Raw genomic sequence first — 25,005 nt, 5'->3', positions numbered from 1 at the left:
TTATATTACAATTTATAAATAGTAAATAAAATAAAATTATCGGGTGGGGCTAAGGCACTGGGGAAGAAGAGGCTAAGCAGTCCTCATTAAGGGTGCCACCATCAACCCCACCTACCGAGGACCAAAGATCACCTCCTTTCTGTTGAATGTTGACCTTAAAGCAGGCAGTTTCCATATAGCCCCCTTTCTCCCTTACCCTCCCACCCTCCCAATCTGCATCGCCTGTGCCCACATCCCCACATCTCAGCCAGCACGATTGGGTTTCATCAAGCGTATCAAGGTTTCTATGTCTGGGGCATTCAGCCCAGCAGCTCCTCTGCCAAGCGATAGAGGAGGCGCGAGTACCAGTGCATGCCAGTCGGCTGGACTGCACCACCGGGGAGCAGCGCCCCCAGCGCGTGCAGCAGGCGCAAGGGAGCAAAGGCGCGGTGAGCCCACTGGTGACTCTCCAAAACAGCGTAGCAAGAGGCCAGGACGTCGTTGACTAGCAGGGTCCCGTGAGCAGTAAGTGGGGCGAACACGCCCACAGCTTCCTCTCGCGCTACGCGGGCCACGCGCGCCGGCCGAAGAGCGTCCCCGCCAGGAGCCAGCACTGAATCCCCAGCGCGTAATCGGCGCGCGAACACCGGTGCAAAGTCGCCGGGTTCCGGAGCTGGCCCTCGAGCAGCGAACACTAGGTGCCAGGGCGTAAGCAACAGTTTGCGCGGAGGCCTCTCGGTCTCCACAGCCACAAACGAGGCCCGGCGCTGCAAATCCCGGTCCAGGAAGAGCAGCACCGGCGTGGGCACCACCCGGCCTGTGGCGTCCGCTGCCAGCACCCAGTCTCCGCCGTGCAGTTCCCGCAGCCCCTTCCGCTCGCCGCTCCGCAGGCGCACGGTGGCATTTCCCGGAAAGCAGCCGCCGGCCCGGACAGCCAGTGAGTTATCTGCAAGGGGAAAAAAAAAAAAAAAAAAAGATAGGACTCCAGATCCAGAACGGTGGTAGATTCTCAAAAATATGAGTCAAGCTCAATGCAGACCTCACCCAGTTCTGGATAGTACAATATTTCCCACTGATCAGTCCCTAATCTGGGCAGAAGTGGAAAGGTGGTTTACAACACTAACTCCCAGTTGGTCTCCCCTAGGGCTATTGTAGATTCATGGGGACACCTTTGGGCAGACCTTACCACCCACCCCCTACTGTACCAGCTTTGACAGACACGTGGACATGGTTGCGGGACTCGTAGTAGACCCAGTCGAAGCCGGCTTCCACTGCCAGGCGTGCCAGCAAACCATACTTATTGCGGTCGCGGTCAGAGGTGGTGATGTCCAAGGCACGGCCTTCGTAGTGGAGTGAATCCTGAGCGTGGTGGCCGTCCTCATCCCAGCCCTCAGTCACTCGTAGGCGCACTCCAGGCCACATGTTCATCACTGCAATGGCCAGCGCGTTCACCCGCTCCTTACAACGCTGTTGGAGAATAAAGGAGTCAGTCTCCCCACTACCACTATCATTACCTCTGGGGCGAAACGATTTGAATAGGAGCGTTGATTCCTTGTTCTTAGGTCCCAGTTCATTCCATACCAGTTTTTGAGTGTTCTGGGCAAGTGAGGATCTGAATAGGTGTAGTCGCCCTTCTGCACTCCCTTGCCAGGGCATCGTTGGAGAACTATGGGGTCACCTCTAAGATTAAGAGCAGGCATCCATACCTAGCTCTTCCGCTATTTTAAATGGCTGCCTTTAGCCCCTACTTGTTCCGGGACCTTGGCCCGACCTGAGTTGAGAGGGTGGGTGGAGTTTGGTTAGGGAGGGCCTGGCTACCCAAGAGGAGCCCCTGTTTGAGCCTGGCCCCTGCCCCAGGCCCTGGCTGCCCTCCCTCCGCCTGATTCATCTTTTGTTTCGTTGCCTCCCCTGGCCTTCCCTGGCACTGGGCATCGCTTCCTTCCTTCCTTCCTTCCTCCTCCTCCTTTCAGCCCCTAGCATTAACCCCTTCGTGGTCTGGGTGCCCCCCACAGAGGTGCCCAAGAGAAGCCGTGCAGGATCGAGGCTGCTGGAAAAAGGGTTGGGTGGCGGGGGCTGCACGAAGTACAATGGCCATTCTCCAGGATGACTTAACTGAACGAGAATCCCGGGCCGAGGCCGGGAACGCGCCTGGAGAAGCGGACTCAGCAGCTCCAGCCACAAAGGCGCTTTTCAGCCGCCCCAGCTCATAGAGAGGAAAGGGCAGAAAGCCGCGCCTCTCATCCCTGCTCTGGCCCTCCAGGTCCCCTCCCCCAGCGTGACCAGTCCTCCCAGTTCCAGCTAAGGCTCCGCCAGCCTCGAGAGCTTCAATCTCTCCTCAATCTCTGGACAGAGATGCTCGTGGGAGTAGCACCTGAGAATACTCAGCGCTGCCCTTGCGCGGATCTGGGGGGCCCCCTGCAGGGTGGAGTGAAGAGGAGGAAAAGGAGCAGCGGCTGGAAGTCTGCACCTGGGGGAGTGAGGCCACAGTTATCTTGGCCTCTCCTGTCTGGGAGCTGGAGACCTTGGCGCACACCATAGGACGGACACCGCGGGAGGAGCGCAGAGGACAATTTCCTTTTCTTCTTCCCTCCCAGACCCCTCACCTCAGACTTGTTTTTTTCCTAAACTGCCAGGGGGATCCACCCCCACTCTCCCATCTCTAGTCATCTCCACCTCTGCAACTGCAGGGTTGGGGGTGTGGAGGGAGAGAGAACAGGAAAAGCAGTAGCTCCTTCCAACTTCTTGTCGTTTTGTCCCCTAAGGAGGCCCTGACCTGCGGGGGCAGCAGCCCAGTGCAGAGCCAACTCAATGGAGGCCTTTTGCAGCCAGGGTGTGGGAGATAAGCAGGACTGAGGGGGTTCCCAGGCCTGTCAGAGGCCCTCCTGTGCCTGTCCCTTGTTCTGCCTCCTCTGCTGCAGGTGGCAGCCAGAGGAAAGGGCCAAAATGTTCCATGACCAAGGAGGGGAAAAAAAGAAATAGACCCTTCCCAATCTCTGGGTAGGAGGAAGGCTTTCAGTACAGGAGCAAGTAGAAATGCTTTCTCCCCTTGATAGGTTTTCCTAACAAAGTAACCTGGAAAACTATGGCAATTAATCAGAGGAAATCCGTACCCCTCCCTCTCCCCCCACCTTCTCACTTCATACACAATTAGGTGGTGTAATGGAAAGTGTATAGGACTTAAAGTCAGGAGTCCTGAATTCTAGTCCCAGCAATGCCACTAATTAATTGTGAGACTTTGATTAAACTGCTTTTTCTCCTGGGACCCAGCTCTCCCATTTAAAGTGAGGGTTGGGGGTGGGAGGTTGGAGGAATGTGATTTTCAAGTTTCCTTTGAGTTCTGATACTATATCACATGCCAGAGGTGGTCCTTCTCTTCCAAGGCATAGCCCATATCACCTAGGTCAGTTCAGTATCAGTCTATAGCAGATGCTCACTAATGGTAGTTTAATTTAATTCTTTAATTTGAAGGAAAGCTTCTGAACTAAACTGAGCTTGGGGGACCCAGCAAACATTTGATACTCAGGTGAGCCCACCTGTTATTTTCACTGAGGACTGCTTCTTACACCAAGACTGTCATCTAGACCCTAGAAAAGCCTTGTCCTGCTTCTAGGAAACCTCTCCTATGCCAAAGACATTTCCTGCCCAGCTCCTCCTCAGGTAGATGCCCTGGGACTTGATCCTTGGCCACCCTTTCCCAACCCCCTTCAGTCTCTTTGCACAGAGGGCTTTTCCACAGTCAGGTCAGGAGCCAGTCTAAGGGTAGAGCCTTCTGTCTGCTGCCCAGCCAGCTCCTGGCCCCCAGCTCACCCCAGCCCTTCCTGCCTGGCTCGGTGGCTGACCCCCGGTCCACGCCTCAGCCATTTCCCGTCTCGCCTGCCGCCATCCTCCTTTCCCCGCCCTCCCTGCCTCTCCCAGCTTCACTCTCACTAGTCAATCCCTCCTCCCCCCTTCCCATCCCAGCCTTTCCCTGTTGGGATACCTCCTAACCACTCTCCAGCCAGCCAGGTTCTTACTTTTTAAAGGGAATTTACTGGGGGAGGTCTTTTCTTTAAGACTAAGGTCTCTGTAGATGAAGGCAGCCTCACCCTCCCAGAAGTTGGGGATGCCCTGGCGCAGGTGGGGCGAGGCCCTCCTTACCTCCGTCATCAGGCGGTCAGCGCCACTGTTCTCCTCATCCTTGAAGATGATGTCGGGGTTGTAGTTGGGCACGAGGTCCCGAAAGCGCTCAGAGCCCCTCGCCACCTTTCCCTCCGCCGGCCCGCTGGCGCCCAGGGTCCGCTCTGGCACGCTGGGCACAAATTGCTTGTACAGCAGAGGCACAAGCTGCTTGCGCACGTAGCGGCGCCTGCCAACAGGTCCCCGGCCCGGCCCACAGCTCTGGGCAGGTAATGCCAAAAGTGCCAAGCAGCACAGGGGCAACAGACTGACCCGCAGTGCCATGGCTGCAGCAGGCGTGGGTCAAGAGGGAGCGTTCTTTTCTTCGCTCGCTCTCCTGTCAGTTGGGCATCTCCACAAGCATAAGAGAACACAGCAGGCAGAGCTGCCCCCAGTTTGCGCTAGAGCTCTTGTGGCTTTGCGCACCTGGCTGTCGCTGGGTCTGCCCAAAGGTCCCGGGGGGGTTGGGGTGGTCTGGAATCTGCTACTGGTGGACCACCATGGCAGGGAAGGGGGGTCGTGGGTGAGTGCCAGCCCAGCCAGTCTCTGCTGCCCAACTCCTGTGCTGCCAGAATGCCCGGACTCCGCCTTAAGTAGCCCCGCCCCCGCCCCCCCCCTGCCAGGACCGTCCCGCCCCCTCCCACCCGGGCGGGCGATCTAGTCGGTCACCACTGTTCCATTTCGTGACTGAAGTGTGTCCCATCCTGGAAACCATGCAGACACCTGCCTAGGAAATCCTTGTAGCTTTACAGTCCTTGGCTGCCTGGATAAGCATCCTTCTACCTCCAAACCTAAATTTGGAACTAAACCATTCTCCTCTGATCCTTGAATTGGTCTTTGCTCTCCTAAAGCCTACACTGGCAGGCCATGCCCTCTGCTGTCATCCAGGAAGTATGGGTTCCAATTTCTGCTCAAGGCCAGCCAAGCCCTTTGGGCATACAACCAGAGCCTCCCTTCTCTGTGGTTCTCTCCAAACCTCCCCCATTTCTCTCTTCACACTCAGCAGTAAGCAGGAATGGGAGGCAAGGATCCCAGGGCACCATTTTCCCTAGTAACTTTATAGTCTTCCAGTGGGAACGCCCCCAGAACCAGGAACAGAGTTTGGTATTTATACTTCTGTTTAGGACTTCCAACTTTGCACCTTCTAATTTCTTCTCAAATGAATAAATTGCAATTTGAAGTTGCTTATGGACAGGGGACATTTATCAAAAGTCCCGCTCTGTAAAAGACTAATATAATGATCATCCTCCTTCATCTTCTAGGTAGGCACTTCTGTAGCCTCTGGATTCTTACAGGCTCTACTTCAAGCCACTCAGATCTCATCTCAGAGGCACTTCATTCACCTACTTCTAACATTTATAAATTCCTTCCTCTGGGAAGTCTTTCATGATGTTCTAATACTGCCCACCCATGTTCCTGTAAGAGGCAGCAATTGACTGTTATGCTAGTAAACTGTTAGAATTATCTGGTATCCTTCTAGACAAAGCATTTAAGTACAAACTTGTTTGTCATGTAATTCCAAGGCTAAGTGGTTAGTAGGGTGCTCAGCAAGCATTTGTGGAATCTACACTTTTTTGTATTCCACACTCACCCTTCCCTCACCTAGCTCCATAGCTGGCACTCACACCAACTTTGTGTATGTTAGGAAAAACAAAACCCTTCCTCAAGACATTAGACTTCCAGTTATAAGGAAACGGTCATGGAAGTTGGAGTGTAGTTCAGTGGTAGAGCACCTGCCTAGCATTATGTGAGGCTGTGTGTGTGAGTGGGGGTGGGATTTGCTCCCTGGCACCAGGATAAATAGAGATGGAGAGGGAAAGAAAGTGGTGCATTTCTATAATCCTAGCTACTTGGGAGACTGAGGCAGAAGGATCACAAGTTTGGGGTCAGCCTGGGTAACTTAGTGACACCCCATCTCAAAATAAAAAAAATTAAATACATGGGGATATAATTCAGTAGTATAGTGCTTCTGAGTTCAATGGGGGGGGGGAGTTACAACTATATATTGACTATGAAGTGAACAAATATACATTGACTATGAAGTGAACAGTTGTCCCATAAGTTATACAGTGAAAAATCTAAGCAGAAATTTTGTCCCTAATTCCCAACATAGCAAGGAGATTTCAAGGAAATGAAAGCCTCTACAAAGATCGAAGTTAGGTTCTTTTCTGAAGTAGGAATCAAAACCCTGTGGAGAGCTGGGGTTGTGGCTTAGTGGTAGAGCACTTGCCCAGCATGAGTGAGACACTGGGTTCGATCCTCAGAACCACATAAAAAATAAATTACATATATATATATATATATATATATAAAAATAAAGTTAAAAAGCAAAACACAAAAAACCCTGTCAGTGTGGGGTTGGGGTTGTAGCTGAGTGATGGAATGCTTGCCTAGCACCTATGAAACACTGGGTTTGATCCTCAGCACATAAAATAAAACAAGTTTTAAAAAGTGACCTGTCAGTCACTTTTCTTTGAGGGGAGGGATACTAAGGATTTAACCCAGGAGCAATTTACCACTGAGCTATATCCCAGCCCTTTTTATTTATTTTTTTTTAAACTTTCTTTATTTTATGTGGTGCTGGGGATTGAACCCAGTACCTCAAACGTGCTAGGCAAGTGCTCTTCCACTGAGCCACAATCTCAGCTCCCCTTTTCATTTTTTTGAGACAGGATCTAAGTTGCTTAGGGCCTCAATAAGTTCCTGAGATTGGCTTTGAATTTGCAATCCTTCTGTCTCAGCTTCCCAAACATACTGAAATTACAGGCATGTGCCACAGCTCTCATTAGCAGTCACTTCTTTTAGTCTATACCAATTGTCACATCAGGGAGGACAGGGCTGAAGGTTGAGTATATATGGGGAGGTTATCTTATTCCTGTGCTCATGCCCTACAACCCCCAATTCCAAAGGTACAGAAACAAGGTCATGAGTATAAGAAAGAGCAGGGGACTAGCCTTTTTTTTGGGGGGGGGCAGTTAGGAGAGACTGGGGATTGAACTCAGGGTGACTTAACCACTGAGCCACATCCCCAGCCCTATTTTGTATTTTATTTAGAGACAAGGTCTCACTGAGTTGCTCAGTGCCTTGCCATTGCTGAGGCTGGCTTTGAACTCTTTGATCTTCCTGCTTCAGCCTCCCAAGCCACTGGGATTACAGGCATCTGCCATGGCACCCTGCGGGACCAGCCAGTTTTAAGCAAGGCAAAAGGAAGAGGAGCTTCCTACTGCTCAACTATAGGGCCTAATACTAGATCTATGTACCAAAATAACACTGAGAATGCAGATAGAAGGGAAGGAAAAGATGGCAAGATGGCGGCAAGATCCCTTTGTTTCTCAGATGGTAGACTCAGGACTGGTGGGAGCAAGGCTGTTCAAATAGTCACAGAGACAGGGTCTTTAAAAAAACCAAAGCAAACCCTGGGATCAACTTTATTGCTGATGGGTGCAGCCTCTTTCACCCTATGCCCCCATTTTCTCCAGTGGTCCAAAGCCCCTCTAGGATAGCACAGTGCTAAGGCTTGCTGGGACAGAGGCAAGGGAGACAACCTGCCTCTCAAGCCTGCCCCTTGCCCAGTCCCTCCCACCCCCTCCCTACCCTATTGCACATCAAATCATGTAAACATGACTACAGGCATGGCCCTGAACAACAGTGAGGCAGATTGATGTGTAAACGGATTTGGGACCAGGAGCCAGATCCAGTCAACCAGCCCCACCCTATGCTGAGGCCACAGTTAAGTCTGGAAAAGCAGGGGCCTGGTCCCAAACTCTGGCTCAGATTATGCAACAGTGCAGATGGCTCAGCTCCCCTCTACCACCCACCCTTTCAGATTCCAGGTCCTGAGGTCCAACCACCCTTGGGCTCCCCTCCAGGCCTAGGAAGCAGATGGCAGTGTCCAGTTTTCTCCCTCCCATCCCCAGCTGGAGGTCACTGGTGCTGGGTCTTCCTGGATGTCCGGGGAAAACCGGAGACAGGCAGCGGTAGTCTATCCAGCCCTGGAGAAGTGGGGGAGGTACACAATCAGAAGGACAGCTTAGTTCTAGTCCCTCAAGGATAAAACAACCAGGGTACAAAATGGGTGGATGAGATATGTTACATAGAAAACAAGAAGCAAGCCCTCCCCCAGCAGGAATGACTCCTGGTATAGAGCCCTATCATATAACAACCCTACCAGCCTGCACCTCCCACGCCTTCTCACCAAAGGCCCGGATCAGCTCTGCCCGCACAGCTGCGGTGAAGGTCTTCACCAGACAGAGTGTGGTGAGGCCAGCAAAGGCTGCATTGTAGAGGAACACGATGTAGAAATTACCCAGCCAGTTGAAGCGTCCAAAGTCACCCAACAGGTCAAAGCGAGTGAGCCCTGAAGTACAAAGGCCAGGATGAGAAGGGGGTTTTTCAGTCCCTCTCCTGTAGCAAACCCAACTTTTTGTTGCCTCCTGGTGGCCATATCTCAACACTGCAACTGATAGTTTGGCCTCTCCTATGCATGTATTACTACCACCTCTCAAACTCTGTTCCAAGGCCAGTCCAAGGTTGTTGCTCTAGTTTTCCTTCCAGAGTCTGGCTTATTTTCTCCAATGGGGTCTCTCTGGCTTCAGGTGTCCTTAGGAGCTCCCAGGTCTGCAACTTGTTCCTAGGCTAAGAATCTACCAGCTGGTCACCAAGTTTTCTTGAGTACACAGAGCAGTGGGGTAGTTAAAGGCTTAGATTATGATCAGTCTGCTTTGGTTCACAGCCCAACAACTTCTGTGTGCTCTAGGACAAGCTCCTTAAACTCTGTGCCTCATTCTACTCAACTGCAAAACAGAGGAAAGAATGCAATTGTTAAGAATTAAACAAGGGGCTGGGGATGTGGCTCAAGCGGTAGCGCGCTCGCCTGGCATGCGTGCGGCCTGGGTTCGATCCTCAGCACCACGTACAAACAAGAGATGTTGTGTCCGCCGAAAAAAACTAAAATAAATAAATAAACTCTCTCTCTCTCTCCCCCTCTCCTCTCTCTTTAAAAAAAAAAAAAAAAAAAAAAGAATTAAACAAAATGGCAGGGGCGGGGGGGGGGGGAGGGGCAGGCTGGGGTTGCCCCTCAGTGGTAGAGCACTTACCTAGCACTGGGTTCGATCCTCAGCACCACATAAAAATAAATAAAGGTATTGTGTCCAACTACAACTAAAAAATAAATATTAAAAAAAAAAAGAGGGGCTGGGGCTGGGGCTCAGCGGTAGAGTGCTCACCTAGCACATGCAAGGCACTGGGTTCGATCCTCACCACCACATAAAAATAAATAAATAAAATAAAAGTACTGTCTACTAAAAAATGAATATTAAAAAAAAAAAAAACAGGGGCTGGGGATGTGGCTCAAGCGGTAGTGCGCTCGTCTGGCATGCGTGCGGCCCGGATTCGATCCTCAGCACCACATACAAACAAAGATGTTGTGTCCGCCAAATACTAAAAAATAAATATTAAAAATTCTCTCTTTCTCCCTCTCTCTCACTCTCTCTTAAAAAAAAAAAAAAAAAAAAAAAAAACAACAAGATGACACATATAAAGCCATATATGTGCCAGGTACTATCTAGCACTTAATAATATTATCACAAATCAGAACCTCCCATTTACTCTTCCCTACATCCAAAAGAACTAATTGGTGAACCCACAAGACTACTTTCCTACTAAAATCCCATATCATAAATACAAATGGTACAATAGAGTACAGACCCTAATCCACAAATCCAAAATCCAACTGTTGGAGCATTTTTTTTGTTTTTGTGGTATCAGGGATTGAACACAAAGGTGCTCTACCACTGAGCTACAGTCCCAGTCCTCTTTTTATTTTTAGACAGGGCCTAGCTAAATTACCGAGGCTGGCCTTGAACTTGTGATCCTGCTGCCTCAGCCTCCCAAATCACTGGGATTATGGGTGTGCTCAGCTGTTGAAGCACTTTGGATTTAGATTAGGTATGCCAGACCAGTAAAATCCATGTAAATATACCAAAACACACACAAAAAAACCTAAAATCTGAAACACTCCTGGTCTCAAGCATTTCAGATAAGGAATAAGGGATACTCAACCTGTATAATCTTTTTTTTTTTTTTTTTAGTTGTAGATGGACACAATACCTTTATTTTATTTTTATGTGGTGCTGAGGATGGAACCCAGGGCCTCCCACATGCGAGGGGAGCACTCTACCACTGAGCTTCAACCCCAGCCCTCAATCTGTTTAGAGACTGAGTCTCACTAAGTTGCTAAGGCTGGCTTTGAACTTGCAATCCTCCTGCCTCAGCCTCCCCAACTGCTGGGATTATAGGCGTATGCCATCATGCCCAGCACTTTCAAATTTTTTTTTTTTAAATAAACTCAATGAGTTTTTCCCTTCTTTTTTTTTAGAGAGAGAGAACTTTAATATTTATTTATTTATTTTTGTTTTCAGCGGACACAACATCTTTGTTTGTATGTGGTGCTGAGGATCGAACCTGAGCCACACGCATGCCAGGTGAGCGCACTACCGCTTGAGCCACATCCCCAGCTCCACTTTCGAATTTTTAAACTGGTTAATTCTAGACTAAATCTCTAAAGGTAGGAGGACTGGGGACATTATTTGTCACTCCAGTATGTGAAGAAAGCCACTGATCTGAGGGTTCAGGAGATAAGGATTCTAGCTAGACAAAGCTTTACCTCCAACTAGGTGTACAACTCTGGGTGAATTCATTAGATTCGGTGTGTCTCTCTTTTTTTTTTTTTTTTTTTTTGGTAGGGGGCTACTGAGGATTGAACTCAGGGACACTCAACCGCTGAGCCACATTCCAGCCCTATTTTATATTTTATTTAGAGACAGGGTCTCACTGACTTGCTTAACACCTCGTCCTTGCTGAAGCTGGCTTTGAACCTGCCAATCCTCTTACCTCAGCCTCCCAAATCACTGGGATTATAGGTATACACCATCGTATCCAGCTTTGTGCCTTTTTTTTTTTTTTTCGTGGTGCTGGGGATTAAACCCAGTGCATATGAGGCAAGCACTCTACCTCAGTTGGTATATGCTATATGCTATAAGCTATATGCTCAGCCTGTGTCTTATTTTTTGAATGAGAATTTGTGGGGGTGATTGAACTTAGGATCTCATGCTCGTGAATAAAAATGTTTATCACAGAAGGAAGACTTAGAGAAAAGCAGTGCTTCCTGACCAAGAAGTGGAAGTACATGAGGAAGGCAGTGGAGTTTAGTGAATGTTAGAAAAAAATAAAATAAATTTAAAAAGAACTTTGGGTCAGCCCTTGTCTCAAAAAATAAGGGGCTGGGATGGCTCAGTGGTAGAGCACGCACCTAGCATGTGCAAGGTCCTGGGTTCAATCCTTAGCACCACATAAAAATAAATAAATAAAATAAAGATTTTAAGAAATAAATAAAATAAAAAATAAAAAGGGGGTGGGGTTGTGGCTCAGAGGTAGAGCGCTCGCCTCACATGTGCGAGACCCTGGGTTCGATCCTCAGCACCATATAAAAAAAAATAAGTGAAATAAAGGTATTGTGTCCAACTACAACTAAAAAATAAATATTAAAAAAATAAAATTAAAAAGTAAAAAGGGCTAGAGATGTGGCTTAGTGATACAGCACCCCTGGATTCAATCCCCTGTACCAAAAATAAAATAAATAAAAAATGAGCTCTGACGTGATATTACTCTAAAGCTTAGCATAGGCACTTTACAAAGCCTCAGTTTCCCCATCTATATAATAGGTAACATTTCTCATAGTTTTTGGTGGGAATAAAAAAAAATACACATATTTTAAAAAAATAAATTTTTATATATTATAAATGTATACACGCACAAGCATGTGAGCACATACACACACACGTTTGCTGACATTAGTAATAGATACTAAAAAAAATAGGCCACTTCCCTTATCTCCTTTTGCTACTTACCCAGGGTTCGAGAGAAGACAGGGAGTGCTGAACTTAGGACCAGGAGACAGACACAGTTCCCAATTATCTGGGTGGGAGTAGGGAAAGAAAAGCAAGGGTAGCAGAGCTGCTAGCACCTAGTACCCACCCATGCCGCCAAGAAGCTTCCTCTCCTCTTTCCCAGCTACCTGAGTCATGGCTGTGTCATGCCATCTGGGTCGCAGGCTCCCAAAGAATGGAGAGCTGTAGAAACCCACAACCGAGGACACCATCAGGTAACTGTAACTAGGTTAAGGAAGAACTGACCAGTTCTCAAGGATTAATGAATGCTTGATCTCAAAAGGAATGGACATCACTCTTCCAGCCCTCCTGTTTATTTGTTTAATTGATTTGTTTGGTACTGGGAACTAAAACCAGAGATGCTCTACCACTGAGCCACAACTCCAGCTCTTTTTATTTTGGGACAGTGGTTCACTAAGTTGCTGATGCTGGCCTTGAATCCACAATTCTCTTGCCTTACTTCCCAAGTGGCTGGGTTTACAGGCATAAGCCACCATGCCTGCTTCACATCAAGTCTTTTCTTTCTTTCTGATCCCAAGGTTGGTGAAGACTTACCCTCTTCTGCATTACTCTCCCCCAGATCCCACAAAGAAAGTCCCAGAGGGGTTCTGTCTAGAGTTCCAGGGGACAGGTTTGAGGAGAAAGGCAACGGCAGTTTCAAGGATACAAGATGAGTACAACCTGGATGATGGCACCAAAGGAACCCAACTTGGAGAAGGAGACCTGGCCCAGGGAGGCACCCTGTGTGGTAGAGTAGCATCACCAAGGTGCGTTCCCACGTCAGCACCATACCATACCCAGCCTTCCCTCTGTCCTCAGCTTCTGCCCATCTCCCCAACCTTTCTTGAGCATTCCCCAAAAGACACAGTGGAAGGGCAGTCCAATACCTGCATGCCCCGTGGCATGGCAGCCTCATCAATGAGCAGCTCCAGGATGTGGATGGCCACAATGAGCACAGACAGGCCCTATGTGAGGCAAGGTCAGACTCCCATTCCTTCCCTGGCCCACAATTGTGCCCAGAGTTCACTACTAAAAGCAGAGACTCTGGTCTGACATTTTCATTTTCCAAGATTAACTCTGCTTCCAACTAGCTGTGGAAGATCTTCTCAAGGCTATTATTAGCACTATTGAGGATTTTATCAGATACACAGTTTCCAGATAGAAGGACTGCAAAAAGGCTAACTAGAAAAAAGTGACTATGGAGCTGAGAGTATAGCTCAGTAATAGAGCATTTGCCTACCCTATCATGTGTGAGACCCTGAGTTAGATTCCCAGGCCTGCAAAAAAAAAAAAAAAAAAGGAAAAGAAAATTGACATGTCTTTCTCTAATCCTAAACCTAATGGGAGGAATGGATTAGATTTCAAACCTTTTTCTTATCCCAGGGCAAAACCTACACAACTACTCAGCAGCTGATTTGAGACAAATTACTTCTGTTTCTTTTTTCTTTCCTTTTTTTTTTTTTTTTTTTAAATACTAGGGATTGAACCCAAGGGCTCTTTACCACTGAGCTATAACCCTAATCCTTTTTTATTTTTTATTCTTTAGTTTGAGACAGTATCTTGCTAAGTTTCTGAGGATGGCTTCAAACTTGTGATCCTCCTGCCTCAGCTTCCTGAATCAGATTATAGATATACAACACAGTGCCTTGCTGGATACTTCTGTTTCTTCATCCACAAAATAGGGATTGATGATTCAGTGCAGGGAGGGACACAAAGTGAGCTCTCATGCTAGCGGCAGTGGTACACGTGTGCCTGTAATCCCAGCAACTTGGAAGGCTGAGGCAGGAGGATCCCAAGTTCAATGCCAGACTTAGAACTCAGCCAGCCCCTCAGCAATTTAGTGAAACCTGTCTCAAAATAAAAAATAAAAAGGGCTTAGAATGTAGCTCAGTGGTAAAGTGCCCCTGAGTTAAATCCCTAGTACCAAAAAAAAAAAAAAAAAGAAAGAAACCTCAGTAAGAGGCAACTATTATTGATAATAACCAGGTCCTTGCATCTCCTTATCCCGTCTGAGGGAACTTAAGTACTCAAGGGCCCACTCTCCATTCCCACCAACACTAGTATACCCACTGTGAGCACCAGCAAGCACAGCATGGCCAGGGGATAGCCCAGGTTCCGCTGCCAGGCTGACGCCTTCCGACGCTTCTCTGTGTAGGTAAGTAAGAGAGGATGTTAGCAAATAGTTCAAACAAGTAGCTGCTCTCATTAGAGAAATTAAAGTATTCCCAGCCATACCAACACACATACCCAGCAAGACCCTCTGTGTCTGCAGAGCCAGGACCTGTCTGTGCAGCAATTCCATGTCTAGAGGCAGCCAGCAGGAGGTGGGATCTGAGGGCAGAGAAGACCATGCTGCCCCCCAGTCCTGCAGCCCCTGCCCAGGCCAAATCTACTACCTAAGTTAGGGAGAACTACAACTCACTACAGATCCTGCGGGTCAGAGCAGCCTCCTCAAAGGCTGAGCAGTACAGCTGTTCTTCCAGGTCTTCCAGCAACTGAGGGCACAGGAAGGGAAGGACTGTCAGAGGCTCCCTGATCTAGGACTCCAAGAAAACCTTGTTCATCTCAGGGCTCTCAGTTGCAGTCCTTTCTTCAATTTGCATTTACCACCCTGTGGCTAGCAGGTTTGTCCAATCCCCTCCAGTTGCTTTGAGTTCTGCCTTCCATGTCAGGCAATCAGCTCCAGATGATAGGGATATATGATACAGAAACCAATGAAGACGGTGGCCCTTTGCAGGTTGTGCAGTGCACAACCTTAGGATTGTTTCATTTTTTGGCCCCAGCTTTGTGAGAAGCTCACCCTGTATGATTAAGAGGCAAGAGCATGCCAGACAGGGTGGCACATGCCTATAATCCCAGCAGCTTAGGAGGCTGAGGCAGGAGGACTCTTGAGTTCAAGACCAATCACAGCAACTTAGTGAGACCCTAAGCAACTCAGTGAGACCTTATCTCAAAACATAAAAAAGGGCTGTGAATGTGGCTCAGTGGTTAAATACCTTTGGGTTTAATCTCCAGTACCAAAAAAAAAAAAAAAAAAAAAACCAGGCAAAAGCACTACATACCCGAGGCTTGACCAGCAGTTTCCCAGTGACTGAGAACATGCGGGCGAGACCTAATGGAGTACATACTGTGGAGACAAGAGCCAGTCACCTGTCAATCCCTTATCTGTACCCCCCAACCCCTTCTCCCCCGCCTACTCCCTCTCCTTCCACCTATATTATTATAGGCCCAAGGACCCTATAATAATTACTTTCCAGATCCTGCACACTTACCCAGGAGCAGCAGGACCCCAAGGAAGGAGATGCAGGAGTAGAGATAGGGGAGGTAGTATTCCCAGAAGTCTAAGGATAAAAAAGTCATGTTAATTCATCTCCTTCCTCCTATTTACTGGGGGTTGATAGGCCTCAAGAGTACATACAAACACTTATAGAGATTAGACAATAAATGCAAATGAGAAGAGCTGACTGAGCATTCGAAGAATGAGTGGAGGGGACTATAGAAAACTGAAGATCCTAAGCCCTATTTAAAAGGCAAAAAATGCTATTTAGCCCCAATCACCAGGGACTAGTGTAGCCAGATTCTCTCCCTGTCAAGCAAAGTCAGATTATCTGTATAACACGAAATCTCCCAATTTTAAAATATTAGCAACTGATTCATTTGATTTTTAAAATCACCACATGGGTATTGTTATATAGTGTGAATGTATGAATATGTAACAACAAATCTCACTATTATGTATAACTATACTGCACCAATTTTTTTAAATGTGGAAAAAAGAAAAAAAAATCATTGAGTAGGTCCAGTGGAACACTTCTGCAGACTGGATGTAGCTGGAAGTCCATCAGTTTGAAACTTCAATCTAAGGAAGGCGGTGCCAATCTTCTTCACTATAGAAGGATATAGTTGTTCCAAGGTACAGGAATATCAGCCAACTGAAGAGCCAGTCCATTTGAGGAAGAGGAAGAAAAAGCTGGGCTTCTCACCATACAGAGACTCCCTGCTGGCCTTGTTGTCCACAATGGCTGATGCCACCCATACCATGCCCAGCACCAGAAGAGTGAGAAGCATCAACATCACCACCGTCTCATAGACCCTGCCCAGGACGCCCTATAGGAGAAAGCAGCATGTGAAGTAGAGGAGGATCAACATCAAGGCATGTGGGAAAGGAAGGAGATATCATAAATGGCTGCTGGGATCGGAGGACTAAAGACAGGAATGTTTCACTCTTGTTCTGATGAGTTGCTTTGCCCTCCCACTCCCCCGTCTGGGGTCACCCTGTATTCTGGATATACTTCATTTGCAAGTTCTCTCCCCAGATCAATTCCTCATCTTTGTCTGCCATGAAAAGATGAACTCTGAAGTCTGTATTATATAAGATCTCTGCTCTCTGGCTTCTAGTTCTGCTTGCCCAATGAAGGAATCGGCAGGAGAGTAGAAGGTAGTTAGAAAAACAGTTCAGGGATTTTTTTCCCCATGTTTTCTCACACCTTTGGCACCCTGGTTTTAGTACAGGCTAGGACATTAAGACAAGAATTCCTCTGCTAAGTCGCCTCACATTCCCAACTTTAACTGTCTAAAAACTATTTCCTCCCTTTAATCCCATAAGGCCTGGAGTGGTAATGACTTTGGTCACTACAGCCTCAGACTACTTGATCGTTACCTTAACTCTTTTTTTTTTCTTTTTTTTAAATATTTTTTAGTTTACATGGACACAATATCTTTATTTTGTTTACTCATTTTTATGTGGTGCTGAGGATCAAACCCAGTGCCTCACATGTGCAAGGCAAGTGCTCTGCCACTGAGCCACAACCTCAACCCATTACCTTTACTCTTACTAAACCTGTGAAAACAGTCTTCATTAAAGAATCTCGGGCTGACCCATTGGAGTTAAATTCTGCTTCCTGCCTAGATTAACTACTATATCCCTACTCACCTTTCTGGAGCCAGCAAAGCCCTCAGACTCAGTGAAGAAGTATGCAAAGGGCATGAGGAATATGAGGGACAGGTTGGAGAAGAGAAAAACGAGGTTCCAAAGGCCTAGAGCCAAAAAGGAAAAGTAGAGGTAGTCAGTAAAGGGGGACAACACACAGGGAATAGGCCCTGTAACGGGTCAGGGGCGGGGGTGACATATGACTGATTAGCCTGAGGTTTCCTATATCGGCCTATCTACCCCACTCACAGTCCCAAGTTACAACCTGCAGCCACGCACCATGGATGAGGGAGCCATTGAGCCACTGGATGTAGTAGTTCCGTGGCAGTGAGAGCAGCACCTCGTTGCTGATGATGGAGAAGGGGAGGAGCAGGACAGCACCCAGGGCAACTGCCAGGGTAAAGGTACACAGCTCAAGCCTGGGCAGAGAAGGGGACAGTGTCATTGCTTAGTTCCTCAAGAGCCCCATTTTCCCCAAAGGGCACCTGTAGCTTCTAGAACCAGATATAGCAATGAGAGACCTAGGGAAGGAACTATGCAACTAGGGCTCTATTTATTGCCACATGACCCTGGCCCTTTACCCTCCAAGGAAGCGTTGGCACATGTAATGGGCATAACCTCAGGCATTCAAGGACACATGGTGACCTGCCATGTCATTTTCCTAGGCTGCCCCCAGGAATGTGGTCCTTCTATACATGCCTATAGGGTGTGCCAGGCATGATGCCAAAGCTAAGGGTGTGTTTTCTCTGCTAAAGGACATGAATTTCTGGACTAGCATCTTTCAGCCTAGAATGGATCTGCCTTTCAAGAAGGTACTAGTGCAAGCCAGGCATGGTGGTGCATGCCTGTAATCTCAGAGACTGGGGAGGCTGAGACAGGAGGATCTCGAGTTCAAAGCTAGCTTCAGCAAAGGTGAGGTGCTAAGCAACTCAGTGAGACCTGTCTCTAAATGAAATACAAAATAGGGCTGGGGATGTGGCTCAGTGAAGAAGGAGGAGGAGGAGGAGGAGGAGGAGGAGGAGGAGGAGGAGGAGGAACAACTAGTGCAAAGACAGACAAAGGAAAGCTACAACCCAACTTCAGAACCAAGACCTGTGCCCCAAACTACATGAGCTAAAAGGGCCACTTTTTCTAGTTGGTTCATCAAGAAGAGAAAGCAAAGTGGAGAGGGTGCCTTCTAATCTGCTAACCCAGAGGAGTCTACTCTCTATTTTTCTCTGTATATGTTAGTGAATACAAGCAGTCTATTGTAAGGGCCTTCCTCTCAGAAGCCAGCATTCTCTGTCAGGTGTTTCCATCTTTCCTATACCCTCCTGTTTCCATCTGCTGCACTCCCCACTCTACTCCCCCATCACTGGCCACTAGGAGGTAAAGCCAAGCTAGAGCTAGTTCTGGTGACTCAGGTCCCAGCCAATAGTTTCTGGCCATGAGACTCTCAGAAGATCCTGGCCTAACCAGGAAGACAGGAACAGCAGCTTTCTAAGCGTCCCTAGGATGAGATAAAGCCGGAAGAAGCCAGAAATGGGATGGAAGCAGGAACTGTTTCCACTGGGTGACACCCTCCCTTTCTTCCACTGATCTAGGAGCACCCTCAAGATCAGCTCCTAAAGGTCGCTGATGTCAGATGCAGAAGCAATGACTTACGCAATCTTGTTGACTGTGGCATCTTCATCATCCACTGCAAGAGAAAGAGACATGGGGAAGGGGTAGGACATCAGTGGACATCTCTTGGAGCCAACAAGGTTAAAATGTGTCCCCTGCCCCCTTCCCTACTCCCTAAATGGAGGCAGAGCTGGAAAGGAGGTTTTGTTTTGTTTTATTTTGGTTTGGTATTGGGGATTGAACCCAAGGGCACTTAACCACTGAGCCAGATTCCCAGCCCTTTTTATATATTTTATTTAGAGACAGGTCTTGCTAAGTTGCTTAAGGCCTCACTAAATTGCTGAGGCTGGCCTTGAATTTTTTTTTTTTTAATGGACAGAATGCTTTTATTTCATTTGTTTATTTTTATGTGGTACTAAAGATTGAACCCAGTGTTTCACACATGCTAGGCAAGTACTCTGCCACTGAACTACGGTCCTAGTCCTTGCCTTGAAGTTTCAATCTTCCTGCTTCAGTCTCCTGAGCCACTGAGATTACAAGCATGCACCACTGCACCCAAAAAAGTTTTGTTTTTTGTTGTTTTTGGTACCAGGGATTGAACCCAGAGATGCTTAACTGCTGAGAGCCACAAGATCTTGCTAAGTTGCTTACAACCTCCCTAAATTTCTGAGGCTGGCCTTGAACTTATGATCCTCCTAGCCTCCTGGGCCACTAGAATTATAGGCTTGCATCCCCATGCCCACCCTGGAAAGAAGGTTATAAGGGAGACCCTCACACTATGAATCTCACATCATATTCTCCAGCTAAGGTGGCAACTTAAAGTTCAATGTTCTCAGGTAGAAAAAATATATATCAGAAATTTCCCTAATTCTCCCTCCTCCCAGAATCTCTCCCATCACAGGTTCCTCTATGTATGTAAATACAATAAACTGATCTGTGAAGCTGGTTACATCATTGGTTTGGTGAAGGAAAGAGAAGTAAAAGAGAGAAGGGGAGGTTTATAAAGACCCCCAGGGAATTACATTATGGTGGTTCACTTGTTGGGTGGTGGCTCATCCTGAGGGGAGAAAAGGCTGAGGCCAGGATGGGATAATCTCAGCAGGCTGAGGCTAGAAATTGAGGCAAATGTGGGCTGGGGCTGTAGCTCAGTGGCAGAGCACTTGCCTAGCGTGTGTGTTCAATCCTCAGCACCACACACACAAAAAAATAAATACAATTAAGGCATGATGTCCACCTACAACTATAAAAAAATAATTAAAAAAAAAAATCAAGACAAGTGTGTCCCTCTTTCCAATAAGATGTCTATAGAAAGGAAAGCTACAGTCTAAGTACGCTTAGCCACTCTATAAAGACAAAGGCTACCATTACTAGGTCCTGGAGCCCCAGTGTTTAGGAAGGTCTTTGGTCCTGAGTGTTAGAGAACAAGAAGAGATGACACAGCATGTGCCCATGACGACATTCATTTCATCCTGCTATTGCCCACTTCAGGTTCATGAAGGGTCCTCATTTGGTCTACACAATGACAGTGGTCAGGAAATACATTGTTATGCCCATTTTATAAGAAACTGAGAATTAGGAAAGCTACATGATTTGCCCAGCAGCTTATAGACACTTCCTACCACATCACCTTGGCCCTGCCTGTGAAGAAAGTATGAAGAGGCAATGTCTCCAGAACAGCCCATCATAGCCACCTCTCCCTTCCCAGCAGAGACCATTGCCCATTCCCCTGAGGCTGACTCCATGACAACAGGAACTGTGGCGGAAGGAAGGGAAGTTGCAGATACCTGTGGTGAATTCAGCAGGCTTCTTGAAGCGGGTCAGGAAGATGTGGCAGAGGATGTAGAGTGTCGCAAACAGAAGTATTGAGATCTGTGGCAAAAAAAATGAGCTGGGATGAGAAGCTCTAATCTCTATACATTCCACAGACCCAACAGCCTCTTAATTCTTTGGGGTCATACCTCCCGGTATTCTTTTTCAGTGGTACTTCCTTTAAGTCAGAAACTCAGGGGGGCTCTAGAAAGGACCAAAGAGCTGTCCCATGCACCTTGCTCTGCCCTATAAGAATTGCTGAGAAAATAACTTCAGCCCAACTCTGTTGCCAAACAAGGAAAAAAAAAAAACAACCTAGAGATGTACACACACACCCTTACAACAGTCCACAAGCATGCAGAGGGAATATACTCTGGGTACATTACTAGAAAGAGAAGCAGGTTTGAGGAGATGAAGATGTGTACATTGATCTGGCACCCCACTTTTATCCTACTCCAGCTGGTGTCTTGAGCCAACAAACTCCAGGAGAGTATATAGGAATCATGTGTATAGATAAAGTTGGAACTCAGACTCTTTGTTTACTCAGGGGCCCTGAAAGATTAAGTCTGCTCTGGACAAAACCAGAGTCTCATTTAATCTTTTTTTTTAATTAATTATTAGCTAGTTAATTAATTAATGGCATTAGGGATCAAACACCTGGGATTCTCTACAATTGAGCTACATTCTCAGCCTTTTTTTAAAATTGATTTTATTTTTTTAAATACACAACAGCGGAATGCATTACAATTCTTATTACACATATAGAGTACAATTTTTCATATCTTTGTATATAAAGTATGTTCACACTAATTCATGTCTTCATATACATGTACTTTGTTTTTTGTTTGTTTTTTGCATTACAATTCTTATTACACATATATACCACAATTTTCCATATCTCTGTTTGTATATAAAGTAGGTTGACACTCAATCCATGTCTTTATACATGTACTTTGGATAATCCTCATTTAATCTTTTTTTTTTTTTAAAGAATTTTAATATTTATTTTTTAGTTTTTGGCGGACACAACATCTTTGTTTGTATGTGGTGCTGAGGATCGAACCCGGGCCGCACGCATGCCAGGCGAGCGCGCTACCCCGCTTGAGCCACATCCCCAGCCCCCTCATTTAATCTTAAGAGTAGGCTTTAGGGGCTGGGGTTGTGGCTCAGTAGTAGAAAGCACTTGCTTGGCACATGTGAGGCACTGGGTTCGATCCTCAGCATCACATAAAAATGAATGAATGAATAAATAAAGTATTTAAAAAAAAAAAGAGTAGGTTTTAGTTGGGCCCCAACATCTACAAGAGCCAGTAGCAGTAGCTTTAGATAGTAAATCCCTGGAATCTATCTGAAGTGACTTCCAACTCCAGGGCCCCTCAGGGACTATCCCACACCCCTAAATGGCTGGACCTCCAACTCATAGTTATGGCAGAACTTGGCCAGGTTAATCAGTACATGCACTGCATCCCTACCCTACTCCAAGTCAGCTGCTAATGCCAGAGGAGAAGTCACTGGTTAGCTTGGATCCACAATCAAGGTCAGAGAATCCCAAGAGGTTACTGCATTTGTGGGAGGCAAAGACAAGATCAGTCTCAGCCAATCCCCAAGAGAAGCTGACTTTATCGGGAAGCTGCATACAGCTTTCTACACAAGGAGGGAAGTGACCCAAGAAAGCTACTGGTCTAGGACAAAGTTGTAACTTTTGACACTAGGGAGTCAGACTAGAAGGAGACACTTGGATTATAGTTGCAGGATTTTTACAGCCTAGTGCTCTACCCTGGGCTTGCGTAATAGCCAGGAAGGTAGGAGGGCTCAAAAGGTCAGGCTGGAGTTCCACGCAGTTCTGGCAGAGGAAAGGCTGTTTTCTAGCCTCTAGATGGGAGCCAGGTGGGGGAGGCACCAGAAGCCTTCAGGCTGCCCATGGCCAGCATTGATGCCCTCATCTAATGACACTAAAGGATGGGAAAGACCATCCAGAAGGCTGCTTTGGTCCAAGGTTTCATCAATCCCTGTTCTCCAGGAATGTGGGCCTCTGTTTCTACGTTGTCTCAAGGCTTAGGCATGCCTCCAAAATATGCCCAAAGCAACACACAAGGGAGCAGACTTTTATTGGAGTCCCACACAGGCACTAATATACTTCCTACTTTCCAATCCTTGGGAAAAAAGACAGACCTAGTTGTATCCTGGTTCACTTTACCCTTTTTCCAATCTGAGGATGTCCAGGTTGGCCTAATATGCAGCCTAAGAAAAAATTACTCCATCAGTATCCATTACCCCAACTCACTAACAGTTCTTTCTGTGCCTCCAAACCTTTCCTTTTTCACTTAATATTTGGTAAGAAGGGATATCCTGGAAACCCCTGGAGAAGAAACACAGAGTAAGATGAGAATTCAAAACAGGCCTGGGTGTCCCTAGCCCCAAAGTAAGGAGTACATGTCTGTGTGGTAAATTCAGTTTTGCTTTAGGTGCAATGAGAAATAGGGAACAGTGGCCAAGTGCACTCAAGAAAAGTGTGGGAGCCACTCACAAGGGCAATTCCTGAATGGCTAGGAAGCTGAGAATCCAAACTTTCAGGGTTTCAAAGAAACACTAATAAGTAGGGGCATGTAGTCCCAGCTACTTGTAGGCTGAGACAGGAGGATGGACATGTTTGTGGCCAGCCTGAACAACTCAGAACTTGGCAAAACCCTGTCTCAAAATAAAATAAAAAGAACTGGTGATGTAGGTCTGTAATAGAGAGCTTTTCAGTACGATGGAGGCCCTGAGTTCAATCCCCAGTACAAAAGAGAGAGAAGAGAAAGGCGGAGAGGAGGTTGGGAAAAATGAAAAAAAAAAAAAAAGAAAGAAAGAAAAACAATATCAATTAAGGGCTGAGAGTGTGGCCAGTGGTAGAGCATGTGCTTGGTATGTCCTGTATTCAATTCCGAGCACAAGCACTTGGACACACGTTCACACCAAACAAAAACAAAAACACCAGTGTGGCGAGAAAATAGGGGAAACACTTTACAACTCAGAATCCCTCCCAGTAAGCGTCCCTTCTTCCAAAGTGGGAGACGACCTATCAAGTCCCCCATTCCTCCTACCGGCCGCCACTACACCTGCCAAGTCTTTCCCAGAATCTAACTCAATGTGCCGACGTCTCCCCTTCATTCAACATCAGCCCTCTACCCAGTTTGAGGACACGTAAATTAACCCTGCCTGAATCAAACGCATCCCTTTCCATCAAACTAGGCAGACTCGCCAGACGCTGGGCATCCAAAGACCCACCGCCAGAAACGCCAGCACCGCAGGAGGAAAGGAGGGAGCCTGGGGGAGGGGCGTGGAGGAGGAACGGAAACCGACCGGCTTTGTTTACCGCGCAGGGATTCAGCTCATCCTGACTAGGGGTCCACCAGCCGGGCACCGGCCCTTCTCTCCCGCTCGAAGCCTTGGTCGCCCGCTCCTGGTCCAAGCAGGGCTTGAGGGCGCTCTGAGCCCAGATGGTCGCACCCTGACCCGAACTTCTCGCTCTCCCACAACACCCGTACCCCTCCCACCTTGGTCCGACCCCTTCCTGCCCAGGTCCCGCACTCACGATGCACTCGCGGACCCTCTCGTGAAATAGCTGCTCCCGCACAGACAGCACTTCGTAGTCAGCTGCTTCCATACTCTGTTCAGCATGACTGGAGCAGGGGGTGTCTCCGGGCCCGGGGAGGACGAGCGGGGGATGAGGCCGCCGCCGCCAAGCACCCGGACCCAGCCAAGGAACCTTTCCTCGCTGCCTGTGACGGAAACTCGGGGTAATCTGGGGATCAGATTCAGTCGTCGGGTTGCCCCGCCCTTAAAGGGGCAGGCACTAGTCCGCCTCGTTTTAAAGGGTTCCGGCCCCTCTTTGCTCCCTCCCCTTTAAGGTCGGGCCCTGGTCACGTTTCTAGGCAAACCACCCCGCTAATTGAGAGGAAGCGCCAAGTTTAGTCCTATCTTTTTAAGAGACTGAGTGACGACACAAGTGATAGGCGGGCTCGTTCCAGAGAGTGGAACTCACTGGCTTGTGAGGAGCTGCCGTTCACAGCTAGAGGAGCGCTGATAGGTTCGTCTGAGGAAGGAGGCGGGACGTTTTGGGCCTACCTAAACTCATTTTAAAACTAAGCAACAGTCTCTCTCACCTCCTACTGTAGAGAGGGGGGGGGTTCCTGACTTCAATAGCGGCCAAGATTTTAGGGTTTTGATGTTGTTGTTATTTGTTTGTTTTTATTTATTTACTTTTACTAGGGTTTGAATCCTGTGGAGCCTTACTACTGAGCTAAGTCCCCAGCTCTTTTTAGTTTTTCTTTTGAAACAGGTCTCACTAAATTGTTTAGTGCCTCACTAATTTGCAGATGCTGGCCTCGAACTTGTGATCCTCTTGCCTCAACCTTGTGAGTCGCTGGGATTACAAGCGTGCGCCACCACGTCTGGCTAAATTATAGTTTGAACGTGGTTAAATGAGCCGAACCGTTTGGATCAGGCCAGCCAGGGAGGATGTGAGAGCAACCCGGGAGTTCCAAAAGGTACAGCAGTCTGGTAACCTAAATTCCGTAGCATAGCAGTTTCTGAAAGTGTGTT

General features: G+C 47.5%; 2 protein-coding genes across 4 annotated transcripts; both read right to left on the bottom strand.

The window, feature by feature from the left end:
* Positions 1 to 240: 240 nt before the first annotated feature.
* Positions 241 to 4,677, bottom strand: Dhh (desert hedgehog signaling molecule). The gene is made up of 3 exons (XM_026407083.2): positions 4,117 to 4,677; positions 1,185 to 1,446; positions 241 to 925 (listed from the first exon to the last, which is right to left on the bottom strand). Exons 1-3 carry the CDS (start codon positions 4,417 to 4,419, stop codon positions 300 to 302), a joined length of 1,191 nt encoding a protein of 396 aa, XP_026262868.1. The 5' UTR covers positions 4,420 to 4,677; the 3' UTR covers positions 241 to 299.
* A 2,906-nt stretch (positions 4,678 to 7,583) lies between these two features.
* Positions 7,584 to 24,246, bottom strand: Lmbr1l (limb development membrane protein 1 like). Of its 3 annotated transcripts, XM_026406998.2 has the most exons (17): positions 23,996 to 24,246; positions 20,397 to 20,481; positions 18,655 to 18,688; positions 17,290 to 17,429; positions 17,014 to 17,117; positions 16,064 to 16,187; positions 15,353 to 15,421; positions 15,143 to 15,207; positions 14,503 to 14,575; positions 14,328 to 14,411; positions 14,151 to 14,227; positions 12,968 to 13,045; positions 12,748 to 12,821; positions 12,209 to 12,299; positions 12,042 to 12,108; positions 8,330 to 8,491; positions 7,584 to 8,126 (listed from the first exon to the last, which is right to left on the bottom strand). In XM_026406998.2, exons 1-17 carry the CDS (start codon positions 24,065 to 24,067, stop codon positions 8,059 to 8,061), a joined length of 1,467 nt encoding a protein of 488 aa, XP_026262783.1. In that variant the 5' UTR covers positions 24,068 to 24,246; the 3' UTR covers positions 7,584 to 8,058. The 3 variants fall into 3 exon arrangements, with proteins under 3 accessions (XP_026262783.1, XP_077654542.1, XP_026262784.1); XM_026406999.2 differs by lacking the exon at positions 12,042 to 12,108 and having other exon boundaries at positions 8,037 to 8,126; positions 8,330 to 8,407; XM_077798416.1 differs by lacking the exons at positions 17,014 to 17,117; positions 17,290 to 17,429; positions 20,397 to 20,481; positions 23,996 to 24,246 and having other exon boundaries at positions 18,655 to 18,691.
* Between the last annotated feature and the right edge of the window lie 759 nt (positions 24,247 to 25,005).

Source organism: Urocitellus parryii, chromosome 5 (assembly GCF_045843805.1).
Source record: "Urocitellus parryii isolate mUroPar1 chromosome 5, mUroPar1.hap1, whole genome shotgun sequence".
Classification (NCBI taxonomy): Eukaryota; Metazoa; Chordata; class Mammalia; order Rodentia; family Sciuridae; genus Urocitellus; species Urocitellus parryii.
Note: the sequence above shows the minus strand (reverse complement) of the source record. Positions and strands in the feature narration are given on the sequence as shown.

Excerpts from the sequence above, each read along its gene's own strand:
- Dhh (XM_026407083.2), bottom strand. The coding sequence starts at position 4,419 with ATGGCACTGCGGGTCAGTCTGTTGCCCCTGTGCTGCTTGGCACTTTTG. Across the intron at positions 1,447-4,116 it reads CTGACCGCCTGATGACGGAG|CGTTGTAAGGAGCGGGTGAA; the intron begins GTAAGGAGGGCC and ends ATTCTCCAACAG. Across the intron at positions 926-1,184 it reads CCACGTGTCTGTCAAAGCTG|ATAACTCACTGGCTGTCCGG; the intron begins GTACAGTAGGGG and ends TTCCCCTTGCAG.
- Lmbr1l (XM_026406998.2), bottom strand. The coding sequence starts at position 24,067 with ATGGAAGCAGCTGACTACGAAGTGCTGTCTGTGCGGGAGCAGCTATTT. Across the intron at positions 18,689-20,396 it reads GCCTGCTGAATTCACCACAG|TGGATGATGAAGATGCCACA; the intron begins GTATCTGCAACT and ends TTTCTCTTGCAG. Across the intron at positions 12,300-12,747 it reads ATCCAGGTTGTACTCATCTT|TTACCTGATGGTGTCCTCGG; the intron begins GTATCCTTGAAA and ends ACCTAGTTACAG.